General features: G+C 33.4%; 1 protein-coding gene across 1 annotated transcript in view; it reads right to left on the bottom strand.

Moving 5' to 3' along the window:
- The window catches only part of UBAC1 (UBA domain containing 1), a 72065-nt gene that overhangs the window by 12240 nt on the left and 42445 nt on the right, over positions 1 to 17380 (bottom strand). The window contains exons 4-9 of the mRNA XM_074294117.1: positions 14316 to 14436; positions 9918 to 9991; positions 6744 to 6851; positions 3875 to 3977; positions 3322 to 3430; positions 2270 to 2498 (exon numbers count right to left, since the gene is read on the bottom strand). Of these exons, the coding sequence (XP_074150218.1) occupies positions 2270 to 2498; positions 3322 to 3430; positions 3875 to 3977; positions 6744 to 6851; positions 9918 to 9991; positions 14316 to 14436 (744 nt within the window). The remainder of the gene's footprint in view (positions 1 to 2269; positions 2499 to 3321; positions 3431 to 3874; positions 3978 to 6743; positions 6852 to 9917; positions 9992 to 14315; positions 14437 to 17380) is intronic.

Genomic DNA, 17380 nt, shown 5'->3' with positions numbered 1-17380 from the left:
TATAAATAATCTGATAATTACTAATGCAAAGAATAATATAATATAAAATGATCTCATTATATGAAGATAGGAAATATCAGTAAAGAATGCTTAGTGTTAGAACTAGAAAGGACTTCAGACATCATCTAATTCAATCCATTCCTTGTAGTTGAAAAGACAGTCAACAAGCATTATTTCTTCTTCTTCTTTTTTTTTTTTTTGCTGAGGCAATTGGGGTTAAGTGACTTGCCCAGGATCACACAACTAGGAAGTGTTAAGTGTCTGAGACCAGATTTGAATTCAGGTCCTCCTGACTTCAGGGCTTCAGGATATCCACTGCACCATTAAGTTGCCCCTCAACAAGCATTTACTAAACATTTCTGTGCTAGGTGAAGAAACAAAGAAAGGCAAAGGTACAAATAAGGTAGCTGGGGCCCTGAGAGGGGAATTAAATTTTCCAAGGTAAATCAGTCACATAGAGCCAGGGTTTCTAGAACTCAAGTTTCCTGAGTTATGGTCCAGTGTTACGGCCACTATGCCATGCTGTCTCCTCTCAATAATCTAGGAAAAGATTAGAAAGAAAAGCTCCTCTCCTACCAATATTAAACATTGATGAAGAAACTTTCCAGAAATCATATGTGTGATCATACTGTATTTCCAGAACCATTTCTCTATAAATTAAGAAGAATCTGTATTTTATAATGATCTTTGCTAAATAAAAACATAGGACCATTTAAAACTAAGAATTGGAGTTCAAAGAATATTAGGCATGGAAGGAACATTAAGAGAATATCTAATCCAATTCCTTAATTTAAAAAATGGGGAATGTAAGGCATAGGGCCCTGAACATAATAAGTACTAAATAAATACTTTATCTATCATGAAGGTAAAGTAACTTGTCCCAAATCATAGTTAGTTAATGGAAGAGCCAGGACTAGAGGAGCTATGGTTTTCAAACTCCTAGACTAGCACATTTTCAAATACATCTAGACTAATCCCAGACTAATGCATTTTCTGCTAACATAGCTACACTATTCTGGGTGTACATGGCTATTATCTGTTAAAACAGTGACAGTCTAATCAAAGAGGGAAAAATTTTCCAGCTATTTTACATTTTAAAAATCATTATTAAAGAAGAAAATACTTAACACATTTCAAATATCTACCAGAATGATGTAGAGGAAAAGTTTTTTTTAAGCAGCATTAGGTTATATAGTATTAAATATAATATTACACAATTTGAGAATAGTAATAATGATTAGAATGATGATGGTGATAGCTAACATTTATATAGTGATTACTATGTGCCAGGAACTGGGCTAAGCACTTAATTATCACATTTGATCTTTCCAACAATCCTGGGAGGTAGGCACTATTACTATCATCATTTCACAGATGAGGAAACTGAGGAAAATAGAAATTAAGTAACTTGCTCAAAGTCATATAGCTAGAAGCAGTCTTAGGTCAAATTTGAATTCATATTTTCAGACTCAGTTCTCTATCCAATGTGCCATTTTGCTTTCTCTGAATAAAACAACTAAGTTAGAAAGGCCAAAGTGACACAAAGAGGTAAGTAAAATAAAGGTAGCTCAGTAAAATATAATTAAGGGTAAATCCAAATCTCAAAGATCGTAACCTTTACAACTGTCACAAGCAAAAAGATTAAACCCCACACACACACTCAGGCTGGGGTTAAGTGACTTGCCTAGGGTCACACAGCTAGGAAGTGTTAAGTGTCTGAGACCAGATTTGAACTCGGGTCCTCCTGAATTCAAGGCTGGTGCTCTATCTACTGTGCCACCTAGCTGCCCCTCAAAAAGATTAATTTTAATAATTTCCTTTCTTCTCTAACAAATCAATTCTTTTACTTGATTAAATAACATGCCACTAAAGCATAAAGTTACAAACATCAGCTGATCTACAGCTTTGACTATAAAAACACAGCTCATAGCGCAGCCTTTTTGCTTCAGTCTATTGTTACATATGACTAAATGACATTTTTATTATTGTATAAGAATTATGTATCAAGATATTATTTTATGCCTTCAAATGTCCTAAAAAAGGACATTTTCCTAAAAAGAAATCATAGGGATTCAAGTTTAGATGAATCTGATCTATTTGGATCATAGGCCATTAAAAACACTTCACAGGACATTACCTCTTTTTCCCCTAAAGCAGAAACTAACTTAGGTTAACCAAACATTCTCCCATAAGCATATAAATAACCAAAATCCTGAAGAACAAGAAAAAATAAAACTTTTACTTAAAGGCTGATAGGACATATGCATACTCGTGGATCTGGTCGAAATTCTCTTTTCCTACGGATCTTCTTGAAAATTTCTGTTAGCTCATCCTTGACTTCCTCTCCCTCTGTCTTAGATCCACCAGATGCTTGAGAGGAGGAGGAGGCGGCAGAAGCACCTGCAGCTTCTAATGAAGCTTGACCTGGAAGAGGAGTATCCACAGTTGGATCTTCTGCATGTTCTATCAACCACTCCATGGCCTGTGTTACTGACATGCTGTAAAATAAGAAAAGTTTCTCTAAAACATCAATGAACTAATTAATGAAGTTTCAGTGAATTTCTTAACTTTTTCTTTCAAACCCTTGGAAGAGACTTTGTTTTATTTTAACAATTCTAATAATGTTAACTGGAACTATCCTTATTTTTACAATTTTAAAAGAATTCACAAATAAATTTAGAGATATATCACTATTTGCTGATGCGACTGTCTAGCTACCATAATGCACAAATCTCTTTTAATGAGAAGATTATAAAATCAATTTTTAAAAAAAATACCATTTTGAAGCAATGGTTATAACTATGTAATCAAAGGAGAGAGCACGCAATACAGTTTTATGTTCAATAGAGAAGAAACAGTTCACAGGCTATTCTTTGGTTTGTAAGTTGCTTTTATTTTAAATGTGCACATGAAGAGGTAATTTACTTTAAAGCATTAAGACTTGAGAATAATACCAAAGACAGATAATCTTGAGCTGCTGTTACACATATATATCCCATACAAACTCTCACATGGAGGAAAGAGAATTGATAACAAAATTTTCCTACTGTTTTATACATAAATTCAACTGTCTTTACAAAAAAAAAAACAAAAAACTTTTTAAAACTTTTGATATGGTTTTCTCTTCACAAAAACCTTATAAGTATAGATAAAACAAGATAAAATTATATGTACAATTTACAATACTGAGATATGTGAATATTTTTGTAATACAAAACAGTTTGAAAATCCACATTCAAATCTCTCCTTAAAACAGTGGAACAAGAAAGAGAATCAGGGAAAGAGAAAAACTCATTCTTTGACATTTATAAAAATACATACTGATTGAGACGAAGTGCTTTCACAGCTCTGTTCTCAGGGAAGCCCATTTCTGTAAGTTGTCTTAAAGCCACTTCATCAACTCGGTCATCATCATCCTCATCCAACATTGCTATTGCAAAACAGAAAAAACAATGTGACACAGTATGAGTAAAATAGGAAATTTCATCTATGTTAACAAAATGTTAGAATAAATGGCATTCATACTGCCTAAGTACATTTTAGATTCAGACAAGTTGTCATCTAAATAACTTGAATATGTCTGAAAGGCGCAAGGATATTGATTAATGCAACATTATTAATTAATGCAGCATATAATAAATGACAAAATAAGGAATAAATACATATCTAGGGAGAGACAGGGACAAATGCAGAGAGAGCAGTTTTCTTTCTGCCATTTTCCTATAAGAACTATAGGTTATAATCAACTGATTAAAAAATAGCATGAGGAAACAACATGTTCATTCAAGTACTTGTATGCCATATACACTCAAATATTATATGCCATTTTTGTTAGATTATAGTATCATAAAATAAATCTGGGGTGTGAGCATACCATTTGCCTTTTTAAATAATTCAACTGCATCTGGGTTCAGTGCTAACAATTTCTGTGCCACCTCTATAAGTGACACCAAGATCTTCCTGAGTTCTGTCTGGAACTGCAATAAAAGAAAAAAAAAAAAATGTGATTTCTGCAAGTCTACAAAAAACTGAAGTAGGTTGATAGTACCATTATTTTATACTAGAACTTTCATATATAAAGAGGCTATTTAATTTATTTGAACTATCTCATTCAAGTCCTCAAAATTATGTTGGTATTTTACAATAAACAGGACAAAATCTATCAGGGCAGTGGTACTGAAGGAAGAAAGATATTTATTTCTCTATGTTCTTATAATCAAAAGGAAATGACATATGAAATTAGCTGAGTACTCAAATGTAATCAAAATCCTAATAAATTTGGGAATCCCTAATATACCATGAATCTTTCTGGAAAATATAATAATAATACATGTCTAAAAGCACAATGTGAGGATAGCTGGCTAACAAAATATATTGAGCAAACCTAGGTTTGCTTCATTTAATAAACACAACACCATGCTAGCTGATTGCTAAGTATTCTGTACATCTTCTCTTTTGCTTCATTTAATAAGAGAAAACGGACTTCCCTTTATTTAACAGAACAAACATACACAGATTTCTTTTTTTTTTTTATTTTATTCATTTTTCCAAATTATCCCCTCCCTCCCTTCACTCCCTCCCCCCGATGACAGGTAATCACATACATTTTACATGTGTTACAATATAACCTAGATACAATATATGTGTGTAAATACCATTTTCTTGTTGCACATTAATTATTAGCTTCCGAAGGTATAAGTAACCTGGGTAGATAGACAGTAGTGCTAACAATTTACATTCACTTCCCAGTGTTCCTTCTCTGGGTGTAGTTATTTCTGTCCATCATTGATCAACTGGAAGTGAGTTGGATCTTCTTTATGTTGAAGATTTCCACTTCCATCAGAATACATCCTCATACAGTATTGTTGTTGAAGATACACAGATTTCTAATTTCAGTCTTACTAAAATAATGACATGTCTGAATATGTTCTGCTATGGCAAATGAGTTTTCTAAATTATAAGGAAGTAATTGCTGGAAATACAGTAGGAAAACCATTATAACAGAGTTATTATAGGGATTTTGATGTAGTAAAGACTAAACTAACTCTCCCCTCAAATCACATCCTTTACCATAACCCTCTTCTCTTCCCACTAAGAACTACTGCCTTTCTCTGTATCCTTAGCACATAGCACATGGTAGGCACTAAATAAATAGTATCTGACTGATGTACATACAGAACTCCAGAACAACACAGACTATAAAATGAGTTCTATCTTCCAATAAAATAACAAGAGTTCTATTGTACTATATGAATTTTGACAATTTTGAATCATCAAGTTCACAGAACAGAATAACTCATCAAGAATACATCAAATAAGAAAACATATACATTGGCCTCTTTAGAACAATTATGGTATCTTGATTAGCAAAGAAATATTTAAACAAATCTAAAGAGAAGTATTTTCTATAATGTCTCTGAGAAGGAAAACTGATCATACCATCATACATTCAGAGTGTTTTATCAGTCTAAGTCAAACTACACAGAACATAATCAAAGTAGTTGCTATTCAATCTATATAAACAAAACTCAGTCTCTTTAGTTTGGGATATATCCAAATGAATGTGAAACTAACATCTTCAAATCAACTGAAACTTTGGGACCCAAAATCTTCTGCATAAAATGACTCAAAATAAATTTATTTGAAAAATCTATATAAAAGCATAAAGCATGAAGGAAAGGTATAGCATCCAGAAAAAAGGAGAAAAATTTGCCACTATACTCCCTACCTTCACCAGACCTTCTCTACAGTATTACATTCAATTTCATATATCCTATTTTAAGAGAAATTCAGAATGGCCTAGTGACAGACTATGGATACCTACATGCCACCTGAGAACCAACATAAGTGAAATTCATAGAGATTTGTCACTATAGGGTGGCAATCAGATGATTCATTTGTCTGGACTTAGAAACTCATGAAGACTCAAGTAAATTGTGATGCTCCACTAAACTAAGATACTAATCTGTTTCAAAGAATTATTCATATTGATGAACTCATTGATTTCTGAAGCATTGAATTAAATACTGAAAAATTTAGAGCATGACCAGAAGTAAACAAGATAAACAAATCATTTCATATGAGGAACTAAGAATATTGAACCTGCAGAAAAGATTTAAGAAAAAAAATATGATCGTTGTCTTCAGCTATCTATAAAGAATTATCCCACGAAAGTGAAATATCTTTTGTGTGGTTCCCAGTGGTAGAATACATATCAGTAGTGAGAAGTTAAAGGAAAACAAATTTTACTGCAATGTCAGGAATTAAATAATTCTAGTAATTAAGAATTGTTTAAAAGTAAAAAGTGAGTTCCTCATTATTGGAAGAGTCTAGGCATAGATAAAATAAAGTTGTGGAAATAAAATTCATACTTATGCAAGTAAAGAAAAGATCATACTAGATACCCTCTAAGATCTTTTCCAACACTAAGATTTTATATTCTGTGAAATCATCAGTATATTTACACAGTATTGTACTCTTTAATCCAATTTTCTTTTCTTTTTTGGTGAGGCATTAGGTGACTTGCCTAGAGTCACAAAGTCAGGAAATATTAAGTATCTGAGGATGAATTTGAATTCAAATCCTCCTGACTTTAGGGCTGCTGGTGCTCTATCCCCTGTGCTATCTAGCTGCCCCTCTAATCCAATTTTCAAAAAATCTTTTTTTACTGTTAGCTGAAAATTTTTTTTCAGTAGATGAATTTTAGAAATGTGTCAAATGAGGTTACATCTTTAAATACTTACATCTCTCATGCTGTGATGGGCTACAGTCCTGTCCACACTGTGGGAGGGAATATTTGCTGTTGCTTTGAGAATAGCATCTTTATCTGGAGCTTTCTGTTCTTGCTTTTTCTAAATAGAAATAAAAAACTTAGTAGCACAAAACAGAGTCATCAAAGAAGGAAAATAAATAAAATTAATAAATATTTGATAAAGCTTACAAATAAAATTGCCTGCCACATCAACAAATTAAATTTTCTTTAAGACAGATGGATCCAAAGAATTTTCAAATTAATTATTTGCATTGCTTAGTCACAAAAATATACTAGGACATATTACTTATGACATGAAAAAATATGATGTCTTAAACTGACTAGGGTGACTAAAAATGAGGAATGAAAGTAAAAAATTAATTTTTAAAGTCATAGGTCTGACAAGATGGCATAGTTTTTGGAACTATAATTTTAACTGGGGAATTTTAGGGAAAGTTACATACAATAACACTACCTTATATACTCCTCATATAGCTCTTTAGACGTTACAAAATGCTTTACATACATTACCTCATAGTAGTCCTGTGAAGTATAGTACAAGTATGCAAGGTAAGAAAATGATGCTCAGAGAGGCTATGTCACTTTCTAATGTTACAAAGTTACTGAGTGGTATAATGGGGAATGAAACCAGGTTTCTGAGTCCAACTCCATGTTCTTTCTACCACACCACCCTGCCTTTCTTAACCTTATACATTTATACTCTTTTCCTTTCTACAAATAAATACAACTTTATGATGAGCCACAGAATTTTATATCTTTCATAAAATGTCAAAGATACTTAAATAAATTTATGGTCTCATATTTCTTACATATACATAGCTCACAACCCACCCATACCACATCTTGGGCAATTTCTATCCAGGTTTCTGCAAAAAAGTCATACACAAAATATCTAATGAATATCTAATGAATGTTTAGGTCAGGGATTCTTAATCTGAGGTCTCTAAATTTTTTTAAGTTGATTTTTATATAGATTTTAATATAAATTGTTGCCTTTGTATTCCTATATATTTTATTTTATTCCTTTAAATACATTATTCTTAAAATAGGTCCAGACTATCACAGAGGATCATGACACAAAAAACTTAAGAATAGAACACCTAGATGAAGACATAATGAAAAGGCTAGCTAATTTAATTAATAATTTCTTATGTTTTTCTAGCTCAATAAGATTTCTTAAAGCCTATATCCTAAAGGTGAAGACTAAAAAGAAATGGAACTTGAACAGAGCTAAACAGAAGTCAGAAAAATAAACTAACAGGATAAAAAAATCTGTCTAGTATGCATCAGACACAGAGCTTTTAAGTCTGTATAGTAACAAGAATGATAGCTTGACCAATGCTCAAAAATGTAACCTGAAAACTGACTTTTCCCCTCAGTAATTCTCATCAACTGAGAGCAGAAGGTCTATATATGTTGTAGATATATGTTTGGCTGATTCAATGTGTGTGCTGGAGGCCAGGTGTAATTAAAGATAAGAGGTCACACAGTGGCCCAGAGCCACTCCCTTATAATTTGGCCCAATTGGAGATGGTAGGGCAGCTTGACATCTTAAAATAACTCTTTTAGTATAGTGAGTACATGAGCATAGCCCTCTCAATTCTGTCTTAAAATAGTTTGGCTTTCCACTTCTCTAGGGGATGATCACTTTCTCTAATCCATCACAAAGCTTTCTCTACAAACCTTAAGCCACGATAGATAAGGGGTTTTTTTTTTTTTGTTTGTTTGTTTTTTTAAATTTCTAGAGACCTGAGTTAATAAATGCACATAAACATACTACAAAGAACCCAGACTTTTACTTTCTAAAACAGCTCTTTCTGAATGCTCACATGCTTGGATTCCAATGTAATAGCAATATGAAATTATATTTTGCCATTATGCAATTTAGGCTTTATAGCTAATCCTAGAAAGCTAGCAGTTCTTTTGTTTGGAGAGGGGATGTTTTCTTTTGTATTTAGTCTTGTTTCCCCCCCTCCCCCACTAAAAGTCTATCATTAGATACCAAGAAAGGGACTATATGGACTACAGATCTCATTGGTAAAGTAGAAAGAAACTAGATTGTTTTTAGAGGACTTAGATTCAAATACCATCTCTGCCACTCAGGATGGCATTAGGGAAGTCACAGATCCTTCTTTTTAGTCATTCCATCACTTACTAGCATGCTTGCTGAATAGAAAAGAGAGAAAGAAAGTAAATCCAAAGTAGTTTACTTTGTTGTTTTAAGGTGCTTCAGGAAAGGGAAGAAGGAGATTGGTAAAATCTATGGATTTGCAGAAATAATACTTGGGGTTCTAGTCTTATAACAGGTACAGTGAAAAGAGCACTAAATTTTATGACAGAGAAGCTGGATTTGAATCCTGGCTCTGGCAGTTACTGCTTCTTCTGCCTGAATCAAATCACTTCACTTATTGGGCCTCACTTGTAAAATGAAGGGGTAGTATTAGATGACCTTTAAGCTCCATTCTAACTCTAAGCCTATTATACTAAGTTCCATAGTTTTGGTCACAGAATAATTTAGCTGTAAAATAAAAATCTCCACATCTATGTCTGCAACTTAAGATGAAAGTAGGCTATATCTAATAACTTTATAATCAATTAGTGAAAAGATGAATTCTTAACAAAGAGGGAAGACAGAGACAATATCATGAAACACCACTTTTCTTATTCAGGCTCTTTTTTGTGCTAGTTTTTAAAAAACCTACATATGGGAAGTATTCAGGTAGCACTAAGTAAGCTCTTGCAGATGATCTACGCTTTTCCTTCAGAACTAATACAGGTATGAAAGAGTGAGGGAAGTAATAGATAATTTTAGCTTACTAATAACATAAAACAATCGAGAAGAGCTCAGTGATAGCAGAGATCATCTTCCCTATCTAGAAGGCACAATTAGATCACAGAGCATGGCCATTATGTGTTCAGAGATGAAAAAAATTAATTTGTTGACAAAATCAAAGAGTACAAAAAAAGTTATACAGCCATAACAATAAAACACTGTGTTGATAATCTGTTGAGATCTGAAAATAGTTTTAACAATCAGATTACTAATCTGTACTGGTATCAACAACAACAGAATTTATCTTAACTTGCAAACCCCAGATTCTAAGATTTCAAACTAATCAGCAAGAATTTATTATCTGAAACTAACCTTTTCCTCAGCTGAGACATCACTCATCTTAGGAGGAGGAGGAGGAGCTCGTTTTTTTACCAATAGTAAGACATCTAGGAAAAAATTATAATTGTCAATAAAATTATAAAAAATTGTATGTATGTATATATATATATATATATATATATATATATATATATAATGTAATTGGCATTATTAAAATGCTGCATTGCCTGGGTGAAAGGGATTGGGTATATCTCTAGGTCTCTTCTAAACCAAGGAATCTTATGAAAACACACCTGATTTACATAACAGCAATTGCACTATGTTCATACATACCACTGTATGCAAATTGTGAAAAGTTATAAAGGCAGTAGTTAACAAAAGTTTTAATAAAAATTATGACACAGAATTCAGGCAATGTTTCACTGCAAGCTATTATATATATTATCTCCATGACACTGATGAAAGTGAGAAAGGATTTGCAAAGTAGCAAAATTTGGGGGGAGTTACTGATTCTGAAAATGATCTGTAAGATTGTTAGAACTAACCAACAAGTATGCTTTATTAAGGGCCTATTTTGCGCCAAACATTGTGCTGTGGACCTGGGAAAGAAACACAAAGAATGAAATAATATATACTTGTAAGGAGCTTATATTCTAATAGGGGAAACATATAAATATTTTACTGTTCATTCATTTCAGTCGTGTACAATTCTTTAGAGTTTTCTTGGCAAAGATCTGAAAGTGATTTGCCATTTCCTATTCTAATTTATTTTACAAATGAAGGAACTGAAGCCAACAGGGTTAAGGGACTTGCCCAAGGTCACACAGTTAGTACATGTCTGAGATCATCACATTTCAACTCAAAAAGAAGGGTCTTCCTGAATCTCAGCCCAGCACCCTATCCACTATGTCATCTACCTTCCCACAGAAACAAATATAAGCATGTACTAAATAAATAAAAAGTCAAACACATGGTAACTTGGGAGTGTTAAGGGGAATAAGAAAAAGCTTCATGTGATGTCTGAGTACTCTTCAGGGAGGAAAGTAATTTTTCTTGTGAAATGAAAGTGAGCGAAAAGTCATTTCAGGCAGGGGGTAAAATAAGGGAAGACATGAGAAATAGTGTCATGTATGAGGAATAGAGTGACAGCTAATTTGCCTGAATCACAGAATTTAGAAGGGGGAGTAATGTACATGAGACTGGAAAGATAGGATGGGGACAGGTTGTGAAGGATTTTAAAACTTTAACAGAAGGGTTTATCTTTTTTTGCTAGAAGCAAAAGGTTGAGCAACTTAAATTTACTGAATAAGGGAATGACAGATTTATACTTAGGGAAAATCACTTTAGCAACAATGTATAGGATGGATTGGAACAGGGAGAGAGTGGCAGAGAAGCCAATTAGGAGGTCATTGTAATAATCAAGGAGAAAGATGAGGAGAGTCTGAACTTAAAAATGACAGCTGTGTGGAAAGAGAGAAGATATGAGAAATGCTGTAAAGGGAGAAAAGGCAAGACCTAGCACCTGATTGAATGTGTGGAATGAGGGAGAGTGAGGAGTCAAGGAGAACACTGCTGTTGAGAACCCAGGAAAGTGGAAGAATTTCGGTAGAAACTGGAAGATTTAGAAGAAGGGTGCATTTTAATAAATTCTGCTAAGACATGTTGGCTTTAGGAGATGTCTGGGATATCCAGTTTGAAATGTCCAATTGGTAATTTGTGATATGGAGTTGAAAGTTAAGAGATTGTGCTGAATGTATAGATCTTTTAACAATCTGCAAAAAGATTGTAGTTTAATCTCCAGGCTAGGACAGAATTCTGGAAGCACTTATTTAGGAAGACAGGTAGGAGGAAAGCCAGAGAAGAAAGAATATATAGGAGACTGTATGGTCAACTGTTTCAAATACAACAGAGAGATTAAGAGGATGAAAACTGAGAAAAGACTATCAGATCTGGGAATTAGGAGATCATTAGTATTTTTAGAGAAAGCAGTTTCAGTTGAATAATAAAGTTGGAAGTCAAACTGTAGAAGACTGAGGAAAGGAGAGGAGGTAGAGGCAGTGAATACAGATATCTTTTTCTAGAAATTTGGCTAAGAAATAGAGAAGAGATGTAGAGTGATGGTTTGAGGAGATGTTGAGTTCAAATGAAGGGTTTTTATAGATCGTGTTTGAAGGTAGTTAAGAAACCAATAGTTAATTAAGGAGAGGTTGGAAGATTTGTATGATAGAGAGGATGATTGAATTTGCAGTCTGTTAGAGAAAACTGGATGGTACAGGAGCTGGCCTTGACAAAGAAAAGGACTACTTCACTGTCAGAGATGGACAATGAAGTTTTGAAATGAGGAGAAAGGGCAAAGATGGAGCTCAAATAAAATGGCCTCAATTTTCTCAGCAAAGTAAGAAGTAAGGTCTTCAGTTGAAATTAAGAAAAAAGGAAAGAGAGCTGAGGGAGACAAAAGGAGGGGTTTGGAATTGCTCCTGAGAAGAGTAAGATAGGGAACCAATTAGAAAGAAATAAAAGAATTGTTGTGATATAGTGAGGGCCAGTTGAAGCTGGTCATGAATTTATAATGTATCCCGTGAATATGGTTGTGTGAATTCCTCCAGCCCTGTTTAGGAGGTGGATGGTGGGAGTGATCCAAAAACTGAGGTTTGGGAAGATTTGAGCAGCTATAGGACAAGAAGCAAGGAATTTGAGAGTAAAGTATAGAAATGAATTGGTCGACTATAAAGTCTAAAAAGAGAGGAAAGTGAAGTTAGCAGGAGTAATAGCTTAAAAAATTATTGAAGGATGAAGGAGAAAAGACCTCAATGAAGGCAAAAATAAGGATTAACAAGAGTGAGGAAGCATAGAGAGAAATGGAATGATAGGTCAGAGAGATATTTTAGAATTTTGATTAAAGAAGTAAAACACAAAACCACCATTGTCATAGTTATTAGCACATAAAAATCACATTAAAGTGTGAAAATTGCTTTACAAATATTTCATCTGCATAGCAATCCTAGAGGTGGGGTTTAATAGATGAAGAAACTGAGGGACAGAGGTTGAATGACTTGCCCAAAGTCACACAGCCAGTAAATAAACTCAGGTCTTCTTGATTCTAGGACCAGTGTTACATAGGTTGATCATCACCATTTTTATGAATGAAGGGCCTTAAAAATAATTTAGTACAATTATTTCCAGATTAGGAAACTGAAGTCCAGAGAGTTTAAGTGACTTGTCCAAGATTTTGTATATAGTGGGTAATAGAGCAAATGTGTGATATTCTGGCTCTACCATGCTATCTCCCTAAGATTAGCATATGTATGTATGTATGTATGTATGTATGTATAAGGTATGTGTGGTACATGTCATCTAAATTTCAAAGAGAACTTACATATGATAGTTGCTTAATAAGAATTTATTAGACTAATCTGTCAAACACAGACATATAATTATAGTTATAGTAGTAAAGGACATGGAGATGATGATGAGTTCTAAAGGACTACAGAGTGTAAGCCCTATCAGGCTTTAGTAAACTGAAAAGGCTTTTGGTATAAACCTAGCAATATTCAAGTACCAACTTAGCTAAGTTTAGAGGGACTAAGTTACTAGGTAACAGAATTTTTCAGCTCCAGCAATTCAAGAAAACCCTATACCAAGTTAATAATCTGTTTTGATGGAGGAAGTACACACAGAGAAAGCACAGATTATTTTGAATTATGAAAAGATTTCTCTCTTTCTCTCTGGACGAAGTATATACAGTGAAAGCACAGATTATTTTGAATTTTGAAAAGATCTCTCTCTCTCTTTTACACTCACACTCTCTCACACACACACTCTCACTTTCTCACTCACATACAGCATAATAAAGTATATATACTTTTACAGACATTTAATTTTAACATGCAAGCCATGTGATGTTAGTGCTATAAGACACACACACTCTCACACTTTCTCTTTCTCATTCACACACAGCATAATAAAGTATATGTAGTTTTATAGACATTTAATTTTAACATGCAAGCTCTATAATGTTAGTGTTTTAAGGAACTTTAGAGTTCCAGTCTCATATAATTTATGACAAAATTACTGCCATTTATAAATTAAAAGATGGTTTATACTATAAAAATGACTCCTCTTCCAATTAAAATTATCAAGTTGACCAAACTTGCAGAAGCTTTCTGTGGCTTATATTCTGTTTTGAAAAATAATTAAATTTCTCCTAAAACTTAAGTGTTAAATGTCTATTTGCAGTTCTATCACTTTGCAAAAATACTTCAGAAAGCAAACAAAAAATACTTTTAAAATAAAATCAACAGTATTTTTTGCTTCTTTTTTCATAGTAATTCTCAGTAATGAAAATTAACACACAAATCAATTAAAAAAATTCAAATTTCTGTTTTCATAATAGTACTGCTATAATGCAGCTTAATCATGAATCTTTCTTACCTTTATCTTGAATATTTTCTTCTAAGATAGTTTTGGTATCTGTCAAGACCCTCTCTGAAGCAGCATGTATTAATTTATGATGTGTTACACTTTTGGGGTCTTCTAAGTTCCCAGGTACACACTAGAAAAAATAATAAAACATATACCAAGAGAATCAGAAATAACAAAATTACTATACTAATCATTGTGGTAATAAAATATAATCCTAGACATTCTCTAACCATGCTAGCATTTATTAGTTGTCCTTTCTAGCTTATGGATGATAGTTTAGGCTTAATAAGTTATTAACTAAGAAAAAACATTTAGGCTTGGTTCCAGTGCTGACAAGGCAAAACTACCCAGGTAATGACTCCCAGTAGCTGCTCTGCTATGAGGTCTCACCTAGCTTTTTTGTTGCTCCGCCTATCAACACATTCAACTCAATATTATAAGGACCATTTTAGCAATCTAGGACAATGTCTACTTTTATAAGGTGCTTATAGATGGAGAAAGAGGCTGATGTGACTGAAAGAGCTTTTGGCAGCAGCTACTGCTTTCTAGCTCATTCACTCAACTATACTGTCTTCTTGATTTTAATAAAATAATATGTAATATAATATTGTAATAATAAGGTACTGAAAATATGAATCAGCTGAAGAAACTAGGGATGATTAGCTTGAAAAAAAGAAGACCTAAGGGGATAATGATAGCCATGAGAAGTGGTGTAGTATACTAGAAAGATCACTAGATTTGGAATCAGAAGAATTGAGTTTACATTTTACTCTGTTACTTACTATCCATGTACAAAGGAGGAAGTAATAACATCTTTCTAAGCCCCAGTTTCCTCTTTTGTAAAAAACAGGAGAGTGGACTAAATTATCTTTAAAGTCCCCTTCCATCTCTATGTTCTAAAAATCCCATGATTCTCAGGCTTTCAACTTAATAATAACTTAATAATTCTCAGCGATGTCTGACTCACTCAAATACTGAAATACATATAAATTTTTACATATGATTTTTTTTTTCAGGGGTTGGGGATAAGGAGTGGGGAAGGTACTCTAAATTTGTGATTTCATTCATTCACTCAATCAACAAACATTTATTAAACATTTACCACATGCCAGGCAATGCTAAACATTGGACAGAAAAAGAAGAGCAAAAATCGAATGCCTGCTCTCAAGAAGCTTACATTCTGATAGAGACAGAAAGCAAATAACAACATACACAATACAAATGAAAGGTGATCTTAGAGGGAAGGTACTAATAGCAAAAGATCCAGAAAAGGCCTTCTGAGGAAGATGTTAAGCTGAGTTTTGAAGGAATCATAGAAAGCTAGAAATCAAAGATGAGGAAGGAGAATATTCCAGGCATGAATAACACCTAGTGCAAATGTGTACTTATTTCCTCACAATCCCCTCCAGCATTTGTCATTTTTCTTTCTATCATGTTAGCCAATGTGATAAGTGTGAGGTGATTATTGGATTCCTCTGAAAACTGACTGTTTACATCCTTGGATCATTTATCAAATGGGGAATGGCTCTTATTTTTATAGATTTGACTCAATTCACTATATATCTTAGAAATGATACTTATCAGAGAAACTTGCCGCCAGCCCAACTGCAGAGTCAGAAAATAGTATAACGTGTGAAAAATAGCAACTAGTTAATGTATCTGGGTTGTAAAGTGCATTGAGAGGATTAAAGAGTAAGAAGCTAAAGGTAGAAAAGGACAAGGCTATAGCTTATAGAAGAAGAGTGGCATAGACCTGTACTTTATGAAGATCACTTTGGTGACCAAGTGGAGGATGGATTGGAGTGGGGAGGAAGGTGAGATGGAAGAGCAATTAGAAGGCTATTGTAATAGTTCAGGTGATGAGAGTTTGTACATGTGATGGCTATGTGAATGGAAGGAAGATGATGTATATGAGACTTGTAAAGGTTAAAAAAGACAAAATCTGACAACAGTTTTGATATGTAAGATGAATAAGAGTATAGATTGAAAGATGATGGCAGAAGACACCAGCCTGTGAGATGAGAAAAACTGCTGCATAATAGAAAATCTGAGGAGAGGGATTTCTCAGTATGGAAACTCTACCAATGCACTTCAGCAACTTGGTTGTCCCTGAAGTTATCTGGGATAAAGACATTAAATAACTTAATCATGGTCACATCACTAACATGTGCCAGAAGTGGAATTTGAAACAAAGTCTTACTGACCCTAAGGCCAGACTTCTATTAATAGGCCACTTTGTCTGTTTTTGATGTATGATGCTATGTTGATAATTAGTACAACCTAGGAACAATTTACTAAGCCAAGGAAGTTAAAATCAGCTAAATGTGACAAGAGGATCCAGTATAATTTTAAAAGTCTAGCTTTCTCTGCAAATAAACAAAGAGCTGTCAGTAAAGCAGTTTTACAATTTAAATATCCTATTTATTTTATTAAATACTCCATTTTATATCATTTTGCAATTTATATTAAATATCATTTTAGATCAGTAGAAAGAGAATCTGTGGTTTTCAAAACATAGATATCATTAGATGAAATGGAATAAATGGTTTTAAAATCACCAACGAATCTAAATATTTTTAAAAATCAATGTTTTCTGCTTTTTTTTTCCTGCCAGAAATAAACATATGGGAAAGATACATCCTTTGAGCCAAAGGTGTCACAAATAAAATAATTATATCTTTAAGTTAAAATATTCATTAAAAAAAGGTAACCATACCTCTTAACCACACAAGCATAATGCTGAGAGGAAAAAGAATATTTAATACTACTAGTCTCAGTTCTGGCATATTCAGCAATTATCATTTTTTTTATTAACAAAGCCTGAATGGAGAATTTATATTATGTGCTCAAAGATCACACAGCAGATTTTAGAGTCAAGATTTCCATTCACACATCCAGCCATTCTGGAGAGCAATTTGGAACTATGCTCAAAAAGTTATCAAACTGTGCATACCCTTTGACCCAGCAGCGTTGCTACTGGGTTTGTATCCCAAGGAGATCTTAAAGAAGGAAAAGGGACGTATGTGCAAGAATGTTTGTGGCAGCCCTCTTTGTGGTGGCCAGAAACTGGAAAC

Source organism: Sminthopsis crassicaudata, chromosome 2 (genome assembly GCF_048593235.1).
Source record: "Sminthopsis crassicaudata isolate SCR6 chromosome 2, ASM4859323v1, whole genome shotgun sequence".
NCBI lineage: Eukaryota > Metazoa > Chordata > Mammalia > Dasyuromorphia > Dasyuridae > Sminthopsis > Sminthopsis crassicaudata.
This window is presented reverse-complemented; position numbering and strand designations above follow the sequence as displayed.